The sequence below is a fragment of the Lissotriton helveticus genome, chromosome 5_1 (assembly GCF_964261635.1).
Source record: "Lissotriton helveticus chromosome 5_1, aLisHel1.1, whole genome shotgun sequence".
NCBI lineage: Eukaryota > Metazoa > Chordata > Amphibia > Caudata > Salamandridae > Lissotriton > Lissotriton helveticus.
The window spans coordinates 1,724,999,612-1,725,022,102 of record NC_136065.1 but is presented as its reverse complement, the minus strand read 5'-3'; the positions used below and the strand labels follow the sequence as shown (position 1 = coordinate 1,725,022,102).

The following is a 22,491-nucleotide window of genomic DNA, read 5'->3' as shown; positions in this document are numbered from 1 at the left end:
TACCTCAATACAACGTCAGTACAAATTCTTATTCCAATCATGCAACTACTTCTTTCAGGTCCAGTCAATGCACACAAATTGATTGGGAAGCCAAGTAGTATTCCAAATTTTGCTCGATGTAGTGATAAGAGATGGTCAAAAGGCTGAGTCAGGTAAGCAGATTTAAACGGTCCCTGAGAAGGAGCCATAAACTGTTTGCCTAGCTTGGTTTGTCTGCGTTTAGTGTGGCAATGAGGCCTGGTCATAGCAAATGCGAAGGAAAACAAAACAAATTGAAAAAAACTTACCTTTAGATGCCAGCCGCGTCCAGTGTCGCATCGCGTTCGCCGCCTTCCCTCTTCCTTGGTCCCAGCAGCCCCTGTGACAGACTCCATTCAATTCCTATGCTGCACAGCGGCGATGGGATTGGCCAGGGTGGGCTAGAAAGACGCTCCGGCAGGTCAGGGAGTCTGTGGGGGTTTCTCCAGCCCGGCTGCTCAATGGAGCCGGACTGGAGAAACATAAATGTACATTTTCGCTTTGGGCTGGCTATGATGGCCAGCCAAACACTTATGAGCACTTCGGGGGAGCACGTAGCACTCCTCACCCTCCTGTGCCTTGGACCTGCCCCTCGCTACAGAACTGGTAAGATCCAGCAAATGCAAAATAAAACATTGCAAGCGAGGCAGTGGGGTGATACTGGATAAGCTCTCACAATCAACCCAAGGCCAATCGCACCTGGGCCAAGCCACCTTACAGTAATCGAGTGGAAAGTAGTGAAATGAAGGTACCCTTACAGAGTATGAGTTGTGTCTCTCTCCTATTGTTTGGGGAAGCACATAACTTTGTTAAAATAACCCTCACCCACCATAAGGACACTTGGTGGCATGCTTCATCATCAGGTTCTCCTGCCCCGCTGCGAGACGGGGCGTTCTACGACCTAAGAAGACGCGGAAGCACTGGTTAGTGAACACTGCGTGTGATGCAAAGTGGGAGTGGAAGGGTCAGACGTGCAATAGTGAAATAGCAAAAAAAATACCTGGCTATGTTTACAAATAAATGTTGATGTTCCTTCTAGCTGGTTATGGTCCGGGGGGTTACGTTCTTGAGGAGAAGCCAGGGGGATGGCTTCGAAACATGTCGAAGAAGGAGAGGTTAGCTCATTATAGCATAAGAACCTCTGTTTCCCCCACTTTTCACATTACCAGCTAGAAGGAACATCAACATTGTTTTTTTTAGCTATTTCACTATTGCACGTCTGACCCTTCCACTCCCACTTTGCATCACACAGTGTTCACTAACCAGTGCTCCCATGTGTTTGTAGGTTGTAGCACGCCCCGTCCTGCAGCGGGGCAGGAAGAACCAGATGATGAAGCATGCCACCAAGGGTCCTTTTGGTGGATTATGGGTACTTTTAACAAAGCTGGGTGCTTTCCAAAACAATAGGAGAGAAACACAACTCATACTATAGAAGGATACCTTCCTTTCACTCCATGAAGGATGGATTCCTTTTGTTTACTTTAAGACTTTTTGAGGATGACGAATCAGTCTTGTTTTTTTACCTCTTCACTCCCTCTTTTGTTTTTGTATACCTTACAGTAATAATCAGCTCTTTTATCAACAAAACACAAATTCGAAGAGGACAGGGTTTTCCTCAGTTCAAGGTTAGTAAACAACCAAGACAGTGGATCAACGGGAACAGAGGGTAATGTTTCACCTTTGGAGCACTATGCAATAGTACATGGAGTTTTGAAAGATGTATTACAACACCACTAGTCAATCAAGGGTAGCAGCAGAGACCTGTATTAGTGCTTTTAATGTGGCAATATCCCTAGTGGAAAGATGGGGAGACAGGAATAGTTTTGTAACACAGAGCACAGCAGCAGAAGAATGATGGACAGACAAGGGCTTGAAGATGTGAGCTGGAGATAAGGTAGAGCATGAAAGCCTCAGGTTTCAGGATGCAGAGCTGAGCAGCAACGTCATACATTATTAGGCTTGCATGAAGGCTGACAATCAAAAGGACTGGGCCCAGCAAGTGTCTAGTAGGCATAAACAGATAACAGCACTATGCTGTTATCTATGCTAACAGGAGGAGCGGGTAAAGCAGCCAGAGAAGCTCAATTTAAAGGTTGTAGTCTGTGTTCTCCTTACGAAAGGCAAGCCACCACCTTTTCTAAATTCAACCGAAGGGAGACCAGGTCTGGGTGCTAAACATACAGTCTCCTCCACATCGGTACTAGGAGGAGATCCACATATTGAATGGTGAAGGACAGAGTCTGCAGCACACTGGCATTCAAGAGCCCACCTTCACTGTCAGGCCTGTGTCATCGTTCGATGCCATGACTTCCACTCCAGGCAAATGCCCATCAGGTGCTACTGCCCAACAAATTATATTAACACCTCTGTCATTCTATATAGGGGTACCGAATTTGGAATAAGTGGCACAACTAGGTGGCATCTATTCTGCCTTGATGCACAACTGCCACCGATCTTTTGTGATGAAATGAAAATAAAATTTCAAAAGCACTACTGAAAGAGGGGCTTTGATTTTGACCATGTCAATCACCTTGAGTACAGATTTTGATTCGACAGAAGTTAGGTTGCATCACTGACAGGATTGGCGGGGACGGTTGTAATGCACTATTTGGCATGTGGGAAAGCCTAAGCTCAATAGAGCATGTCTGATTTTGTTAAGTTGACAAGTCAGTGATCCATGCCATTGTCCAGATCTATTTACTATAAAAAATCACATCTACACCGACTAAGGCAGTAAGTGCAACTTATTGATTGTGAAAACTGTATATTAACCCCCTCGATGCTGATGACGGAGCGGTTCCGTCATCAGCATCGGTTGGGCTGTGCTGATGACGGAACCGTTCCGTCATCAGCACAGCCCCCGGAGCATCGATTGTGCCCATTCCAACAGAGATGGCAGCGGAAGAGTTTCCGCTGCCACCCCAGATCCCCCCCCACGCTTCCTGATGATGTCAGCGCGCACAGCGTTTCCTCTCCCCTGATGTCCCAATGCAGGGCATTCCTGGTGCACGATCGCGCACAGCGTCGCGATCGTGCGCCAGGAATGCCCCACTAGACACCAGGGAATTTTTAAAAAAAAGTTTAAATGTGCACAGGATGCGACCCCCTTAGGCAAGGGTCGCTTCCTAAGGGGACAAACGTATTTTCAGACCTTTCTGTCCCCCCCCCCCGGGGCAGATCGGCCGTTTTTGTGGCCGATCTGCACCGGGGGAGGAGGTTGGGGGGGTTTAGAAAAGCCCACTAGAGCCAGGGATTTATTTATTTATTTTTTTAAATCGGAAGCGACCCCTTGGGCAAGGGTCGCTTCCTTGGGCCCATATTTTTTTATATATATCAGTGGTTTAATTTGGCCTTTCTGCCCTCAGGGGGGGGCAGAAAACCCCACTAGACACCAGGGAAATCTTTTATTTTGAAATGGAAGCGACCCTTTGGGCAAGGGTTGCTTCTTGGGGGCCCAATTGTTAAAAAAAGTATATTCTGCGCCCCCTGGGGACAGACAGCCTGATTTGTTTGGCGGCTCTGTCCCCAGCCCACTAGTGCCAGGGATGTAAAAATAAAGATTGTGCTTGCTTCCAGGGGACATATATTTGTTTAAGTGTATTCAGCCCTTTCTGCCCCATTTGTGACATAGCCTGTTATAATGTGTATTGGTTTTTTTTCTTGTAAAGTGTGATGTTTTATTTCCCCCTTTTTTGTTCTTGTTCAAGGCTTTTGCTCTTTAGACTGTTACAGTGTGTGGTTTCGTTACTGGTGGTTCTGCTGTTTGTATACTTGCATGTGTTTGGTAAGAGACCTTTTTGTACAATTTCAATGTAAATGTGTTTTTTGCAAAGTGTGTAATAATACCAGTATGTTTGGTTTGTGTTTTTTGTGATTGTAACACATGTTTTGCATTTGTGCTTGATGTGTATTTTGTTTTCTGTAGATTTATGTTTTTTTTCTTCTTTCTAGTGGGATATCGTTGACTATTTGCTGAGTCTTTGCAGAGTAGGTGCTGGTGAGTGTAGCTGTCTCTTGTAAGTGAATTGTATTGTTTTTCAGTATATAGATCTTTGTGATAAAGGCTTACTTTTTTTTACTTACTTTGCACAGTGTTGGTTGAGTTGTTTGTGCAGTCTCCTTTCTTAGTAAGGATAATGGCTAGCCGCCGGATTACTGCTCAGCAAGTTGTTGGAATGCTTTTTGATTCTTCCTCTGACCATGGTCCAGAGACTGACTCTGATTCTGAGTCAGAGGTGAAGATTCAGGTAGTGAGTTTTCTCTCCGCATGGCATCATCTGAGGATGAAGATACTCTGAGTTCTGATGAAGCTACTTTTGGTGTGGATGAAGTGCCTGTGTTAGAGGAGGACATTGCTGTGCCGATAGTGCGGCAAGAGCCATCTGGGCTGCAGCCTGTAGCTTCTAGACTTCCCGTTGGCATAGTGAGACAAGAGGCATCAGGGCTGCAGTCTAGAGCTGCAAGACTTCCTGTTGGTATAGTGAGACAAGAGGCAGCTGGGCGGCAGCCTGGAGCTGCAAGACTTCCCGTTTAAAGTTCTGACCTCTGGGTTGCCCCAGGCATGGTGCAGCCGGCATTGTCAGACTTTACTGGTGTTCCAGGGTGTAGGGTGAACACTGAAAACTTTTTTACTGATTGATTTTTTTCAGTTGTTTATGGATGATGTGTTTTTGGCAGAGATTGTTTAGCAGACTAATTTGTATGCCGAACAGCTTTTGAGGGAGAACAGTGCCAGCCTTAAGCCCCACGCTAGAGCTACCCGATGGACTCCCACAAATCTGGAAGAGATGAAGTTCTTGGGTTTAACTTTTTTGATGGGCTTGCTTATGAAGCCATCGATGGCTTCATATTGGTCTACTGGTCCCTTGATGGCAACTGCTATATTTCCGGCAGTCATGAGTAGTGATAGGTATTTGCTTCTGCTTCGGATGATGCATTTTGTCGATAATGGTTTAGCTTTGCCACAAGATCACCCTGATTGTGACTGTCTTTTCAGGATTCGCCCTGTCATTGATCACTTTGTTGATCGATTTTCTGAGATCTATGCTCCAGGGACAGAAATTGCAGTGGATGAGTCTTTGGTGTTGTTCAAGGGCCGCTTGGTTTTTAGGCAATACATTCCTAGTAAGAGGGCACGCTATGGAAATAAGCTGTATATGCTGTGTGACAGTCAGACTGGATATGTCTCTAATTTCAGGGTGTACACCGGTAAGGAATCCAGGATTAACCCCACTTGGTTGTCCGTCCACTTTTGGAGTGACTAAGAAAATTGTGTGGGAACTTGGTAGAGGATTATTTAACAAAGGCCATCATTTATATGTAGATAACTTCTACACTGGTGTGCGGTTGTTCAGGGAATTGGCCAAAGTGGACACTGTTGCTTGTGGCACAATCCACTCTAACCGTAAAGGTTTCCCAAAAGAACTTGTTTGTCAAAAGCTCGCCCGGGACAGTGCAGTGCATTGCGTTGCGTTGTGAGGAGCTTCTAGCTGTGAAGTTTTCAGACAGGAGCGATGTCTACATGTTGACTACCATACATGATGCAAGCACTGAACCGGTGACTGGGGTCAGGTTGCTGAAGCGCGCAAACCTGTGTGCCTTTTAGACTATAATAGACACATGGGTGGTGTTGACAGAGTAGATCAGAGGTTGGAACCGTATGCTGCTCTTCGTAAGGCTTACATTTGGTACAAGAAGTTGGCTATCCATCTTTTCCACTTGGCAACCTTCAATGCATTTGTTGTGTTCCAGGAATCTTGTCCTCAGTCAAAGATGACTTTTGTAAATTTTCAGGAGTCTGTAATAGGCAGCCTGGATGTGGTGGAACAGGCAAGTGTTTCTAGAGTTGGAGTGGTGGAGGAAATTGCTATATCGAAAGATCGCCACTTTCCTGATCACATTCCTCCTACATCCTCAAAGGACTTTCCCAGTTGGAGATGTAGAGTCTGTTGGCGAACAGGTGTGCGGAAGGAGTTCGTATGTACTGCCCCGAGGGTCCTTCTAACCCTAGTCTGTGCGTGCCTGCTTGTTTTAGAATGTACCACACGCAAAAGAATTTTTGGAAGCATACATGAGTGGTAAAGTGAACTGCTTGGCTTCTATTGTTTAATAATTTTTGTTCAGTTTCAAAGTTGGCATTTCTGTAGTGTATTTAGTTTTAGTTGTTGTGTTAGTAGATTTGTATCAAATTGCAATTGGTTTGTGTTTTCTTATTTATATTTACAAAAATCTTAAATGTGATGTCGGTTTGAGTGGAGTGGCGATTGTCGGTGTGTGTGGTCTGGAGCTTGGCTGCCGGTGTGTGTGGACTTGTGCTTGCCTGGAGGTGTGTTTGGATTGGTGCTTGGCTGGTGGTGTGCCTGGACTGGTGCTTGGCTGGTGGTGTGCCTGGAGTGGCGCTGGGCTGGCGGTGTGCGTGGACTGGCGTTTGTCTGGCGGTGTGCGTGGACTGGCGTTTGGCTGGCGGTGTGCGTGGACTGGCGTTTGGCTGGCGGAGTGCGTGGACTGGTGCTTGGTTGGCAGTGTATATGGACTGGTGCTTGACTGGCGGTGTGCGTGCACTGGTGCTTGGCTGGCGGTGTGCGCGGAGTTATGCTTGGCTGGCGGTGTGTGAGTAGTGACTTGATGCTGGTCACTACACACACTGCTAGCTGAGCGCCACTCCATGCAATCCATCAGTTTGTGTAGTGGCTGTGTCAGGAATGTGGCCGTGTGAAAGTGATGGGCCCTTGAATGGCGCTGTCTGCTGGTGGAAGTAATGTGATGGGTCCGGGGCTGACGGTGTGAATGTTTTGTATGTATCACACGTATGAACGGTGTATGAATGGCCTGTAAAGAGGTTGGTGCCTTGTTGTGGCTTTACAGCTCACGAGCTGTGAGTCAATGTTCAGTTTGTCATCCTTTCAATTATTAACAGTGCATTTCATTTTTGTGAAATCCCTCAATGGTTCAGTTTCGCATCCTTTCAATTATTAACAGTGCATTTCATTTTTAGGAAATCACTTGGTAATACAATTGTATATACTGAACCATCACTCACCCTCGTGCCACATCCAACCAGTATGTGCGTGTGTTTGAGGAATCGATGGCTGTGTAGTATTTTTTTTTTATTTTTGAAGCAGGGTGCCCCTTGTCCCTTTTTTGTAAATGTTGTGATGTGTTGCTTTTGTACCTGGTGTTGTGAATGGTCTTTAGTGTATCAAGTGTGAAAGGTGTTTGAATGGCCTGTAAAGCGGTTGGTGCCTTGAAGTGGCTTTACAGCTCACGAGCTGCGAGTCATTGGTTCCGTTTTTTTGTCCATGTAATTGACAGTGCATTTGAACAAGAGATTGAAATCTCTTGTTAATAAAATTATATATACTGAACCATCACTCGCCCTAGTGCCAAATCCAACCAGTATGTGTGTGTTTTTGAGGAATAGATGGCTGTGCAGGAATCTGTCTTTTTAGTCTCTTTGCCAAAGTGTACATTCCACCTAAGAATAACCTACCAATTTTAGATATTGTTGAAAACGCTTGGGAGTACATGATGATGTCTCTCTGGTGAATTCTAAAAAGTTAGATTATCCACAATATCCTGCAAAACACACTATGTCTGTCACATTTTCCTTGCAATATTGTGCCAAAATTGTCACGCTGCAGACCTTAACAACTACTTTTGTCAAAATTAACTGGTTTTGCTAGGGGGTCACCTGGGTTTCTCACCCCGTGCCTGGCGGCCATTTAGGGAAACCTACCAAACCCACACATTCCTGAAAAGTAGACACCCAGGGGATTCCAAGGAGGTATGGCTTGCGTGGATCCCCCACCGTCCCCTTACCCAGAATCCCTTGCAAACCTCAATTTTAGCTGAAAAATTCAGTTTTTTCACACTTTTTTGTGTGGCAAGTGTGGCATCACCGGGCTCACACAAATTTCCAACCACCCAGCGTTCCCCCAGGTCTCCCGATAAAAATGGTGCCTCACTTGTGTGGGAGGCCCAAGTGCCCGTGACAGGCAAGGGCCCAAAACGTAGTGAGGCGACTTCAAAATTGCCTATGTCAAAACCACCTGCTTTTGCAAGGGGGGTCACCTGGGTTTTTGGCCCCGTGCTTGACGGCCATCTAGGGAAACCTACCAAATCCACACATTTCTGAAAAGTAGACACCCGGGGAAATCCAGCCATGTATGGCATGTGTGGGTCCCCCAACGTTTTCCTACCCAGAATTCCCTGCAAACCTCAAATTTAGATTAAAAAAAACTTTTTCCATACATTTTTGTGTGGGATCACCGTGCCGGCACAAATGTCCTATCACCCAGCGTTCCCCTTGTTCTCCCAAGGAAAATGTGTGAGTGGGCCAAAGGCCTGTGACTAGGAAGAGCCCAAAACATAGGGATTTAGAGTATAGCACCGAGAATTCTAAGCGCTACGTTTTTTTTAAAGTACGTTTTTAGCCAGTTCTGCTTTGGACACCCACAAAAGTAAGGTATCACTTTACTCGGGACACTAAGGGGAACGCTGTGGAGTTGGAAATTTGTGCCGGCACAGTGATTCCACACACAAATATGTGAAAATGTGTTTTTTTAGCTAAATTTGAGGTTTGCATGGCATTCTAGGTAAGAAAACGTGGGGGGATCCATGCAAGCCACATCTCTTCGGACTCCCCCGGGTGTCTAGTTTTCAAAAATGTTTGGGTTTAATACTTTAGCAAGATGGCCACCGAGCCCGGGGCCAAAATCTCAGGTCCCCTCTCTCCCCCCAAAACCAGATAGTTTTGCTATAGGTAATTTTGAAGTCTCCACAGTACGATTTGGGCCTTTTCCTGTTGCAGCCACTATGCCTACCCCCACGCAAGTGAGGTACCATTTGTTTTGGGAGACCTGGAGGAACGCTGGGTGGGAGGAAATTTGAGGATCCACGCAGATTCCAGAACTTTACCACACAGAAATGTGAGAAAAAAAGTGAATTGTTTAGCAAAATTTGAGGTTTGCAGTGCATTCTGGGTAGGAGAATGATAGGGGACCCACGCAAGCCATACCTCGCTGGACTCCCTCGGGTGTCTAGTTTCCAGAAATGTGTGGGTTACGTAGGTTTCCCTAGATGGCCGCCGAGTCCCCGGGCAAAAAACTCATAGGAACCCCCTTGCAAAACCAGGTTGGTTTGTGATAGGTAATCTTGATGTCGCCTCAATAGGTTTTGGGCCCTTGCCTGTTGCGGGTCCTTGACCCACCCACGCAAGTGAGGTACCATTTTTATCGGGAGACCTGGGGGAATGCTGGGTGGGATGAAATTTGTGGATCCACGCAGATTCCTGAACTTTCCACCACAGAAATGTGGAGAAAATTTGTTTTTTGTCAATTTTTTAGGTTTGCAAGGGATTCTGGGAAACATAACCTGGTGAGAGGCAGTCAAGTCACCCCATCCTGGATTCCCCTGGGTATCTAGTTTTCAACAAGCATTTGCAATGCAATAGGTCTTGCATTAGGAATGTTTGAGCTATTGGTCTTGTAAATGACATTTTTTTTTATTTATGTGTTGGTTTTGAAAATAGCTAAATTAATAGCTTTGTCATTTACAATGCCAATAGTTATAACTTTCGCAAATGTGACACCTATAGCATTTGTAATGCAAAATATGTTGTATTTACGTGACTGAGATGTATTGATATTACAAATAACAATAGCTTTTAATTTTTTTAAATAATACTTAAATAAAAGTGATTTTAATTTATAATGGCAATACCGTAAACTTTTGTAAATAACTTTTGTGAAGATTATGTTCAGTGTGACGAAAAACCAAGAACAGAAGTGAAATATTAACATCTTTTTGTGACATTTGTAATAAAGCTTGAACCATTGAGAGAACATATTTGAACCAGTTGTTGTTGAATGGTTGCGCAGATTGATGCTGGGGTGGCGCTGAGTGATGCTGTGGTGGTGCTGAGTGGTGCTGTGGTGGTGCTGAGTGGTGGTGCTGAGTGGTGGTGCTGAGTGGTGGTGCTGAGTGGTAATGTGGTGGTGCTGAGTGATAATGTGGTGGTGCTGAGTGATAATGTGGTGGTGCTGAGTGATAATGTGGTGGTGCTGAGTGATAACGTGGTGGTGCTGAGTGATGATGTGGTGATGCAGAGGGCAGAAAGGCACAACGAGTCCAAATTTCTTTTAAAACCATCCCTATTTATACGTTTTCCCTTGGACCCTTGGCTGTGTGTGTGCGCGCAGTGCTGGTGTGTGTGTGTGAAGTGCCAGTGTGTGTGTGTGAAGTGTCTGTGTGTGTGAACAGTGCCTGTGTGTGTGTGTGTGTGAACAGTGCCTGTGTGTGTGTGAACAGTGCCTGTGTGTGTGTGTGAACAGTGCCTGTGTGTGAACAGTGCTTGTGTGTGAACAGTGCTTGTGTGTGAACAGTGTCTGTGTGTGTGAGCAGCCTGTGTGTCTGAGAGCATTGTGTGTGTGACAGTAACTTGTGTGTGTGAGGGCAGTGTGTGTCAATGCAACGGGGCTCATGTTATCGACCTCAGAAGCATGAAAAGTGTGTGTCTTGGAACGTCTGAGGGCAGCTCGTGTTACAAGCTTGCTTTGAAGACGGTCATGCAGCGCTGGGAGTGGAGCAGATGGTCCTGTTTATGACCTACAGAGCGCGTGTGAAGTGGGCGCGGATGCAGTGACTGGGGGTGAGGGGGTATGCAGCCTGGTGTGCTGAAGCCTGGCAGCAGAGGCGGCGTGCGCACACATAGTGGCTAAGTGGCTGGTGGCAAATGGACGCACATCAAAGGAGCCGCGAAAGTAGCATGCAAGCAGAGGGCTTTTGTTATTTATTTATTTCCTCCCAGATAAAAAATTAAAAACGCAAACAATTAGCGTTGCCTGATTTTGGGCTGCAGGACAAGAACCTAGTTAAGCGATTGCAGAAATTCATGGGCCATGTGTTGTCCCTTAATAATGTACACACTGTCATTCTACGGGGCTGACCTTCCTCAGAGGGCAGGCCCAAAGACAGGAGGAGTACAGCTTATAAATCAAGCAGCACTTTAACGATTTTATGTCACTTCCTCAATGACATTCAATAAAAATAAAAATTCAAGTGGTTGGTTCAAGAATGCTCCTAACGTCACAGTAGCAGGCGCAGAGATCTATTGTTTCGGGACAGGCACATAGGGAACCACAACTCCTTGGGAACTATATGAAGCACAAAATGATGCATAAACAGTCGCCAGTCACTAAATTAAACAAACACCAGCGTTCTCATATTGATGCGCAGCAAAACAGACGTTTTTCGACGATCATGGTCATTTGTATATTTGAGTAGGTGGAAAACGAGGATGTGTGTACCACTAAATCCAAGAAATATTGACTTGGCTGTGTGTGTGCGCAGTGCCGGTGTGTGCGCGCAATGCCGGTGTGTGTGTGAAGTGCCTATGTGTATGAGCAGTGCCTGTGTGTGTGTGAGCAGTGTCTGTGTGTGTGTGAACAGTGCCTGTGTGTGAACAGTGCCTGTGTGTGTGAGCAGCCTGTGTGTCTGAGAGCATTGTATGTGTGACAGTAACTTGTGTGTGTGAGGGCAGTGTGTGTCAATGCAACGGGGCTCATGTTATCGACCTCAGAAGCATGAAAAGTGTGTGTTCCACGTTAGAGACAGCCAACGATAGGAGAGTAGGCAATGATAAGAGAGACGGTAGTGGCAGCATGGCAGAAAAGAAGAAGAATACATGAAAGGGGAGACAGGAAAGACGCAACCTATATGGACACAGGAGGGCGCACGTTACCATGTTTTTAGGAGAACAAAAAATATATACTTTGAAAGGAAGAAGAACCCGTCAAGATTATCTTTAACGGTAAAAAGTAGCCTTTTGTATTTGGGAAATAACAAAGGTGACCATTATCGTGTCTTGCAAGACCGGAAATGGCAGCTTTCCTATGAAGTCTGACTCGCCCGGTTGCAGCGCCACAATCAGACACAACAGCCTTTGATGTGCGAGCGCGTGAATGGGAAGAGCGGAGGTGGGAGGGGAAGTGGGCGGGCGGCGGGGAGCGGAGCCTTTGAAGTGTGTGAGGCACTGAGAGACAAATGGTGGTTTGTGACGTAGCTGGTTTGTGAACGCGCACGGGGCACATGCACTCGTCGAAATCCGCCGCCTGGTTTAGCTTTCCTGATCCAACCCTATAATTCTCCCCTATACCATTCCAATTCTCCCCTATCCATTCCTTGCGGAATGGGATAGGCGAGACCTAAAAATGTATAGGTTTCCCTAGGTGCCGGCAGAGTTAGGGTTCAAAAACTACAGCTAGGCACTTTGCCGAAAAAAGGTCATTTTTCACTGCGAAATTGAGGTGCGACCACGTTGCATTTTGCGCCGTTTCCTGTCGCAGGCACTAGGCTGACACACACAAGTGAGGTACCATTTTTCTCAGAAGACTTTGGGGAACGCGGGGTGGGTGCAAATTTCTGGATCCACGCAGATTCCAGAACTTTCCACTACAGAAATGTGAGGAAAATGTGTTTTTTTGTCAATTGTTTAGGTTTGCAAGGGATTCTGGGTAACAGAACCTGGTTGGGGGCAGTCAAGTCACCCCATCCTGGATTCCCCTGGGTGTCTAGTTGTCAAAAATGTATAGGTTTGCTAGGTTTCCCTAGGTGCTGGCAGAGCTAGGGTTCAAAAACTAAAGCTATGCACTTTGCCAAAAAAGGGTAATTTTTCACTGCAAAATTGAGGTGCGACCACATTGCATTTTGCGTTGTTTCCTGTCGCAGGCAGTAGGTCAACCCACACAAGTGGGGTACCATTTTTCTCAGAAGACTTTGGGGATCGCGGGGTGGGTGGAAATTTGTGGATCCACGCAGATTCCAGAACTTTCCACCACAGAAATGTGAGGAAAATGTGTTTTTTTGGTCCATTTTTTAGGTTTGCAAAGGATTCAGGGTAACAGAACCAGGTGGGAGGCAGGCAAGTCACCCCATCCTTGATTGCCCTGGGTGTCTAGTTTTCAAAAATGTATAGGTTTGCTAGGTTTCCCTAGGTGCCGGCAGAGCTAGGGTTCAAAACCTACAGCTAGGCACTTTGCAAAAAAAAGCGTCATTTTTCTCTAACCAATTGCGGTGCGACCAAGTTGTGTTTTGCGCCGTTTCCTGCAGTGGGCACAAGGCCGACCCACACAAGTGAGGTACCATTTTTATCGGGAGACTTAGGGTAATTCAAATTTGTAAATCAACTGTTATTACCTATTGAGTTTGCAAAATTTAAAGGACTTGTCCCCGTCGGAGAACGTGTTTCTCCGTAAAGTTACTGGTGTCCCAAAAAGTACCCCACTTAGACCTCTCTTTTTGGATCTAGGTAGGAAATCAGTGGAAGATCTGGCCAAACTTCGACCCTTACTATTTTGGCATAGAATATGGTGTACAGAGGAACTATCTCATTATGCTCTGGGCCTAATTTACATTATCAAAGTTGATACGTTCCATAAAATAAAATGGCTGAAAGAGATAAAATCATTGTTTGCGAGATTGGGTGTGATTGAGTTATGGGAGGATCCCCTTAATGTTAACTTTCCTTCAAAAAAGATCTGGAAGGAAAGATATTGGGAAATGGTCCTTTCAGCAACTTGTTCTAAAGGCCTCGCTACCCATCTCACTGGTCGGTTTTTGGAACATAAGTCCTGGCCAGCTCTAGAGAAGTATTGGGATCTTATTGAAAAGCCCTATGACCTAAAACTGTATTTCCAGCTCAGGGTAGGCACCTTACCAACAAGGTTGTTCACTAGCAAATGGGCTGGAGCTATTACTGATAAATGCCCCAGGTGCCGGGATCAGTAGGAATCAGTAAGTCATATAATGTTTTTCGCCCGTTTCATGCCCAACCACGACACAAGTGGATAAAACCAATTTGTAATTTGTTGGGTATCAGAAGACAAGTGGAGGCTATGAGAATATTATGCTCTGATCCTTCCCCTCCACTAGCTATAGCGAAGTTTCTGAACTTGTGCATGGTCTATTAGATCAAAAATGTTACCTCCGAACAGCTAGGAGTGGGCATTTCTCATCCTTCTAAAATACTATGATGTACATTTTTGATAGTGGTCATACATATTCTGTACCATAAAGGGTACATGAGGTTTTCCTATCTAATGATAAATTATCAGATTCAGAAATATATTTTAAAATTGATAATGAAACACCGAAACGTGATGCGATATGAATGTTTTCATGAAGCAATATTATTTTAAAGACTAAGTTTAAAAAATGTATTCAATAGTTATTTATGGAATTTAATCACTTCTTAATTATTTATTCAAAATGCCTAAATATGGTAGTTTTAAACTTTAATGAACTATGATGAATGTTTTTATTGTTGTGCTTTTATGACTTAACTGTCGAATAAAGTTTATGGATGATGAAGAATCGATAAAGGATTAAGGTCCGCGTGGTTATTTGAAAAACATTACACCAGAGGCATTGATCTGACCATACTTTCGAAATGTTACATCAAAGGTAATAAGCCTGACCAATTTGCTGTAAAATGTGTTTTTTACAGCCAGTAGGAATTTACAAGCGCATTGTGGCAACAGACTTGTTGATGGTTGTATAATGGTATTTTGTAACATACAATCTCGGATTATCATAGTACGAAAGGGTTTAGATAGTGGTAACAACATCTGAAAAAAATTGAAGTTACACATTAGTGGTGTAATACTCTGTTACCAGCTGTAACTTTGTATATATATATATATTTTTTTTTTATGTGCCTGATGATTAACAGCTTATATGCAATGCGAGAGGCCTTAGTAAGTTATGGCAACAAGCCACTGATAAAGGCTGCACATTTAATTGATCGAGTAACATTACGTTAAATGCCATACGTCCAACCTGTTTATTTTGGAAATTTATGCCAAACAGAGGAGGCTAGACATATCTATTTTTCGGCTGATCAAATGTGCACATCCAACCTGAAAAAATGGTATCCAGTGTGTGGACTGGATGTCAGTCCTTTGATTTTCTGTTTCTATGTCCTTTTTCATTATTTCATTTAAAAGCAGCTCCCGAGTATTACCGACCTTTTGTCTGCAATGTGATGCATCCCATGCAGCCACTATTACTAAAGTGGGCAGCCATCTTGGGATGTTACTTCTCATAGTGTATCACTGTTTTACCATTTCCAAGACGGCCACCATGTTCAGGCCACATTGGCCACCTTGGAACAGTGCAACACTGATACACTATAGCATCTTAAGGTGGTTGCCCAATGCTTTTATAGTGCAGCCATCTCTGAATGATATTCCATTGATCTTCCATGATCCCATATCCTTGCTTTAATCAATTAAATGTCGCCAATCGGTTTCTTCTAATTCTGGCAGGTATGTTGGAACTTTACACAACGATACATTATGTGGAATATCACTGCGAGATGGCCGCACATCACTATACTTAATTTTTATTTTGAGACTGCAAGAAAATGCATGCCAAGTTTGCGTGCTGCCATGTTTTTTCTCCAATTTTGATCTTTTCTTTAACATACGCTTGTTGAGTTTGGGGGGGCGGTGAATACAAGAATGAGTCAATGCATCAATAAATGGATTCTTCTGTAACAAAGTCACCTCCATATACAGCATATTCAACCCTCAACCCGACCTCGTCACCGTTACAACTCACTTCCCATTTAAGCCACAAAATAAACCATGACTTGGTGGATGCCATCACTACAGTTGACATCGCTTCTTGCCACAAAGTCAATCCACTCAGAGGTCCCATCTGAGCTGTGCTCCCACTAAGACTTCTCCAAATGACTCTTTCTGATCAGCGCAGCACTAACACCTAATCCTCAACACATCCATCGACTCAGCAAAGAAACATGCCACTATCATTCCCTGCTCAGGACCCCACCCATGCTTTCCAACTACAGACCCAGCTACCTCCTACCACACCTAACAAAGGTCTTGGAGAAACTAATCAACTGATGCCTCACCAACTAGCAGCCTCTTAAAGCTACGCAGTTAGGATTTAGACCAAACCACAATACAAAAACAGTCATCATTGCTGCCACAGATGACATCTATATGAACCTTGACATCACCCCACACCTCTGGGAGCTCTATAGGTTCCAGATAAACAAAGATGCTCAGTTCTGACTCCTTACACACACACAGATTCAAGGCACTACACACCTTATCCCCCTACCTACCTGAACAGTCACCTCTCCTTCCACCAACCATCTAGACCCCTCAGCAGGACTCCTACATGCCACATGTCCACCAGATCAGGAGGACAGAGGTTCCCATACATCACGCATAAATCATGGAACGAACCCCCAATCCACATCAGAGCCTCCTCTCTTGAATACGGCAAGAAACTAAAGGTCTGCCTTTTTAATTAACCAACCTATCATAGGTAGCCACACACCTGCTCAGCCCTAGGATACCCTCGCGGGTGACAATGCGCTTTACAAATGGAAATAACATGAGGAGGGCACTGTGGCAGTATAGAACCTTTGTGGTCGTTTGTTAAACTAAACAGGACGGCATAGAGGTTCTCTCTCTTCTTTGGCAAACAAATGTCCTCCCTACTCTAGGACCTAAAAGTATTATGGTGGGGGGCTTCTTCCTTATGGTCATAACATGAGGAGTGACAGAGTGCATGTATTGGAGTGCCTAAACTCATCAGGAACTGAAGAAGATATTTCAGTTACAGCTAGACCTACTGGCGCTGCTAATGGTTACTTTTTCTAATGTCGCGGCTAGTTAACATAGGTGCTTCAGGCAGGTTACCCATCTATCTTGTCAACTTATGAAGTTAAGTCCAAATGAATACAAATAAAACTAGACTAAGAACATCCTAGAAAGTTGTCATTTTATTTCTCCTGTTGACAGACCTTGAAATGTTAAAGATATTTTGGTAATTTGTTGACTCATCTGTGACTATGTAAAATCTGGTTATACTAATACGTACATCGAGATATGTCAAGATCACATATATCCTGCTATTGGACGTTGTCAGGCAAGCCTCGGCACCGGCTTTATTGACCTGGCTTTGCTGCCCAACCGCGCACGGTACGTTTCCAACTTGCTACTTCATTTTCCTTCGTTTAGATCAAGCATTATTCCTTCGTTTAGATCAAGCATTATTCCTAACAGTCTCTCAACACCCTCATATACCAACCGGTTATGCTAACTGAAGTGAATTCCTACCTGCTCCGCCATTTCCATAGTAGTTAATTGTGCTGCAATATTTCCAGGAAAGTTTTATTTTTCAGACTGAAAACCGTGTTCCGGTGATACACCCTTCACGAACGCTGCTTGTCCCGTAATAACGCCAAGTACGGCCAGAGTCAAGGAGGGGGGGGGGGGGCACACCCGGGTAAGTGCATCCAATCATATTCGAGGAAACATATTGAAGTTATAGTGTGGGAAGCGTAATGACCTTGGGTTGGTTGTGGAAACGCTTATCTCTGGATTGGGTATAAGATTTCTCGGTGTTTATTGGCTGTACTGTATCATAGCCTGTAACATGGTAGATGATTGGGTTGGTAAAACGCTGCCCAGTTGGTCATTGGCTACGGTGTTCGGGAAGTGCCGGTGATGCGTCTCAGCACAGAATTTGCCCGCCGGTCTTCCGCGTCGAGTTCGGTCGGCAGGTTTCTGGTGTTGAGGAGGTAGTTTTGGCTGTTTCTGTAAGCATGGGTTTCCACGGAGCACAGGGACGTCATCGTTAGACCTGCGAGAGATTTCATATGACAGCTTCTATTTGAACGCAATTTCTATATGTGTGCTTGAGAGATGATAACATATTACTTGCTAAACTTATAAACAAATAAGTGCCAATGCTCTCTCGCCAGGAGCTCCACACATTGCTCCTGCCAGTGCTGCCGATGACAGTACCATCACAACTACTCCCCTCCCTGACAGCTCTCACAACATTCACACACCACATATAGCTTATCTCCCTCATCGGGCCATCAATCTCAGGCTGCTTGTTTCCTTCGCTCTCTCATCCTACCCCCAACCATTGCTGACCAGTCTGAAAAAATAACTTGTAATATGTCTCACAGTTTTCTCTACCCAGCGGTCACCAGCCAGTCTGTGCCACCTCCTCCCGCCCAACACCACCTGCCAGTCACTGCTTGTTTACCATCGTGTTGTCAGTTGTCCATTTTGCTTGTCTCGCCCGCTGTCTGTGTATTGATAATGATATGATATGATATGATATGATCAAGGGGATTTATAGAGCGCATGTACACCAGCGGTTTCTTGGCGCTTAAGTAGAGGAGCTGAAGGGCACGGCAGTGTGTTGGAGTTAGTTGTAGGCTAGGGAGAAAAGCCAGGTCTTGAGTGACTTCCTGAATTAGGCATAGGAGGATATTAGGCGGAGTTCAGGAGGGAGGGAATTCCAGAAGAGTGGGGCTTGGGTGGAAAATCTCAGGCCACCATGCTTCTTGCGTCTGAAGGTGCAAGGGGACAGGAGATTGGAGCAGGAGAGCGAAGGACGCGGGAAGGGACATAACAGTGTATTCGGAAGGCAATGAAGGAGGGTCCCTGGGAGGAGAGGGCTTTATGGATCAGGCAGCCCAATTTGAAAAGGCTGCGCTGGGCCACAGGGAGCCAATGAAGGCTCTTAAGGAGGGGTTTAGTGTGGCTGAACTTGGGCTGGCCATGGATAAGCCTGGCTGCTTGGTTCTGGACGAGTTGAAGTCGGTGGGATTGGTACGCGGGTATACCGACATACAGAGAGTTTGCATAGTCAATGCGGGACATGACTAGTCCCAGGGTGACTTGAACAAGAGCTTTATGTGACAACAGTCTGCTCATTTTCCTGATTCGGCGCATTTGGAAAAAGCAGACAGATACCACCAAATTGATTTGAGCCCTCATGGAGAGGTCGTCGCTGATGGTAACGCCTAGGCTCTTGACCGAGTTGACAGGGGATGGAGGGCAGCCCAGGGAAAGGGGCCAGAAAGTGGAGTTACAAGGATTACCTAGGGGCCCGTGAGAACCAGCCCAGACTTGTCGGGTTAAGTTTGAGCTGGTTTGCATTCATCCACCTGCTGATAAAGGTCATAGTGGATTGAAAGTTCTCAATAGAGGAGGGGGAGCGGTCAATGTTGAAAATGAGCTGCAAGTCATCGGCATAGTTGAATATGACTACTGATCTTTTCTGGAGTTCGGAGATCAGGGGAAGAATGTACAGGTTAAACAAAAGGGGGAAGAGGGAGGAGCCCTGAGGGACTCAACAGGTAAGTTTTTTTTCTTCCGAGGTGAAGGGGGGGAGGCAGACTGCTTGATAGCGGTCTTGGAGAAATGAGGCGATCCACCTCAGTGGTGGGCCCCGGATGCCGGCGCTCTCGACCTGATCGAGGAGAACAAAGTGGTCGACGGTGTCGAACGCCACCGACAAATCCAGGCACAGGGTCAGCGCTGATTTGCATATCGCCATTGTCTAACCCAGGGTGGTGTGGAGTGGAAAAACGATGGATTTGGGCCCAGATCTTTTGACTGGGGTGAATGTGTGACATTGATCCACATTCTGTCCATCATTGTTGTTTTTGCAGTAACCGACAAATCCAGGAGCACCAATGCCTGTGAGGTGTTCTGATCGGCTCCCTTTCTGAGTTCATCATGGACGGCCAGGGCGATGGACTCAGTGGAGTGTTGAGGCCTAAAGCCGGCTTGGTGGGGTCCAAGTACTGGGAGGTTTCCACAAAGGTACTTAGGGCGTTTGCCACAAAGGCCTCCAGGATTTTACCCAGCAAGGGGAGAAGCAAAATTGGGCGGAAATTACATAATGCCCCAGGATCGGATCCTGCTTTTTTGAGAATGGGCGAGACCACCGCGGTTTTAAAGGAGTTGGGGACCACGCCGGAGGTAAGGGAGTTATTAAGGAGAGAGAGAGGGGGGGTCAGGGATGTTGAGAAAAATCTCCCGGGCAATGTGGGGGGGGACACAGCTGTCCCGCGGGGAGCCGGAACAAACTTTCCCGAGGAGGGAGAAAAAAACCTCTTCAGTGATCATAGGGAAATTAGAGAAAAGAGAGGAGTTACGGGGTGCGTCATTGAGATCAGGGGGAGAGACGGCCTTGGGAATACTTGTTTTGATTTTGGTGATCTTCTCGATAAAATAGCTATTGAGGGAGTCACAGAGGGATTGTGATGGCCGGGGTTTGATAGTGACACGGTCAGGTATCACAAGTTCGTCCACGATCGAGAAGATGACTTTAGCTTTGCAGGTCGAGTTCAAGATTTTAGCGGAGAAATATTCAGTTTTGGCTAGGAGGATGGCAGTTTTGTAATCTTGTAAGGCCGCAAGAAAGGTGGATTTCTTGAGGGGACAGTAGTCCAGTCTCCACTTGCGCTCGGTTTGGCGCATCGCGAGTTTCTTGTCTTTGAGGTCCTTAGTGAACCAGAGCTGGGCATGCTTGTTTTCTCTTTTTGCGTTTCTACTGGTTTTGTTTACTGTCCAGGAGAGTATTTCGGCAGTCCGTCCCCCGCTGTTCCCTCCCTCCTCACTTGTCTTGGCCCCCACTGTCTGTTGCTGCTGCACCCTGCATCTCTCGTGCTGTATATCTTTAAACCTTCACAAGATCAAATGACGAGAATACCAGGGCAACATCAATCAGTTATTTTGCTTCCACTGGATCTTAGACGATCAAGTCGTCAGTACTGTTTTATTATCAAGATGGAAAGTGGCAGTAGTTTAAAAGAAACCAAGTACTCATTTCCATTGAGGTTATTTTTGCGGTGCCCAATGCAAAGAAAGGAAATCCTGGACGTAGATGCACCATCTGCTACATAACAAATTAACCAGCACTGCTTACTGAGCATTCCAAGTACTTAACACATACTCGCAACTCAACAATGACTGCTATATGGAGCACTCCTCTTGTGGTGGACTCCAGCACATCTGCCAGGAAGACAGGGAAGCGAAATAAAAAGACGACCACTTCTGCATGAACCTCATTTTTCAATTAAAAAAGTCTTGGCAAACTGGAAATACATCACAAAAAAAATACCAACCGGGCGAAACATTACGGGAAAGGAGTTATTTTTCGGGTAAAAAAACAACACATCAATAGTGATATGTAATACAATCCCGTTTGTGTGGCTATTTCTGGTTGTATGTGTTTCTTTTTTTTAAAATATATTAGCGCAGAATTAGACCAATGCTATTGGGCAGGGGTACGTTGTTGGTACATTTTACTGCTAAGGGTTTAGTAGTGGGTCAGTAACTCAGGTGCCACAAGCAACTTTCCTTTGTACTCCTTCCCTTAGTGTTTTGTTCCTTTTTTCAAGTCACTGAAAATACTCTTTAATGTATTTCTTGTTTCTCATTGCGCAGCACCATACTTCTCATATTTATACTTGTTATGACTTTTTGGAGATTTTGCCGCTTAGTTCCTACCCGAATAAACCGCTTGGAACAGAACCGGGCGGAGCTTTGGTATGGGACGAGGGTAAGCACCCTCGGCCCCCTCCCAGGCGCAGTTCTTTCCAATGAGGGCATGGCTGGGATGTCTGCCGATAGTGTTTGCTTTTCGTGGGATGTCTGAACGTTGTTCTTTTAAACTCGTTTTGTTTCCTTGCTTGTATCCCCAGGATGTTATCCTCTGGTGTGGAGCTTGTTTTTACAAACAGGGTGACATGGCGTGCTGTGTCTGAGCACGGACTCTGAGAGTTTGTAGGGTCTGTTTCCACTGGGATTTCGACGCGCAAAAAACCCCAAGAATCTGCAGCCCCAGGCCTGTCTTGTCTTCTGTGAATTTGAGAGTCTTCACTCCGCCCCAAACCGAGCTCCCTGATCCCACCCGCGCCACACACACTCCTCTCCCCTCAATAGAAGCATTGTTTGAGGTAGGATAAAGCTGTTGTAGGGGGGTATACCCTCTAAAACAGACTGTTGGGTTTCGAAAGCTAACAAGCATTACCAATTCCACCAGGTCTGGCTTTAAATAAATGCTGTATGGTAATATGAAGCATTATAAGTAAACAGCAAGAGGATGGATATGTAGTTGCGTGAATCAATTAACTGCAGAAAAATATTGATGTATATTAAAATCATGTTAGAACAAGCATTTACAATGCAACGGTTTCGCCTTTGCAAAAGTTTGAGCTATTGGCATTTTAAATGACAAACTTTTTATTTATGTGTTGGTTTTGAAAACCGATAAATAAAATGGCATTGTCATTTACAATGGCAATAGCTTAATCTCTCGCAAATGCGAGACCTATTGCATTTTCAATGCAATAGGTCACGTATTTACGCAAGTTTGTGCTATTGACATTGCAAATAATTCCCACTGCGCAGCACGCAGACCCGGTCTGTATCAAGGGTTTTATTTATATAGCGATGGAAACAGGTGGGGGGGGCACGCCAACTATTTTACCCGCTCACACACATTACCAGTAACGACACTATGTGAACCTTTGCAGAGGGGCTGCCAACACAAACACCATGTTGCGTTTTCAGCAACTTTTAATTATGCAGGTGATTGTATGCCAAATCCTTAAGTATGCATAAAAAA

At 45.3% G+C, this 22,491-nt stretch overlaps 1 protein-coding gene across 1 annotated transcript in view; it reads right to left on the bottom strand.

Annotated features, from left to right (window-relative positions):
- Window positions 1–17,333, bottom strand: part of LOC144755772 (uncharacterized) — a 40,932-nt gene extending 23,599 nt beyond the window's left edge. The window contains exon 1 of the mRNA XM_078644993.1: window positions 17,169–17,333. Coding sequence (XP_078501119.1) covers window positions 17,169–17,186 — 18 coding nt within the window. The 5' untranslated portion in view covers window positions 17,187–17,333. The remainder of the gene's footprint in view (window positions 1–17,168) is intronic.
- Window positions 17,334–22,491: the final 5,158 nt, after the last annotated feature.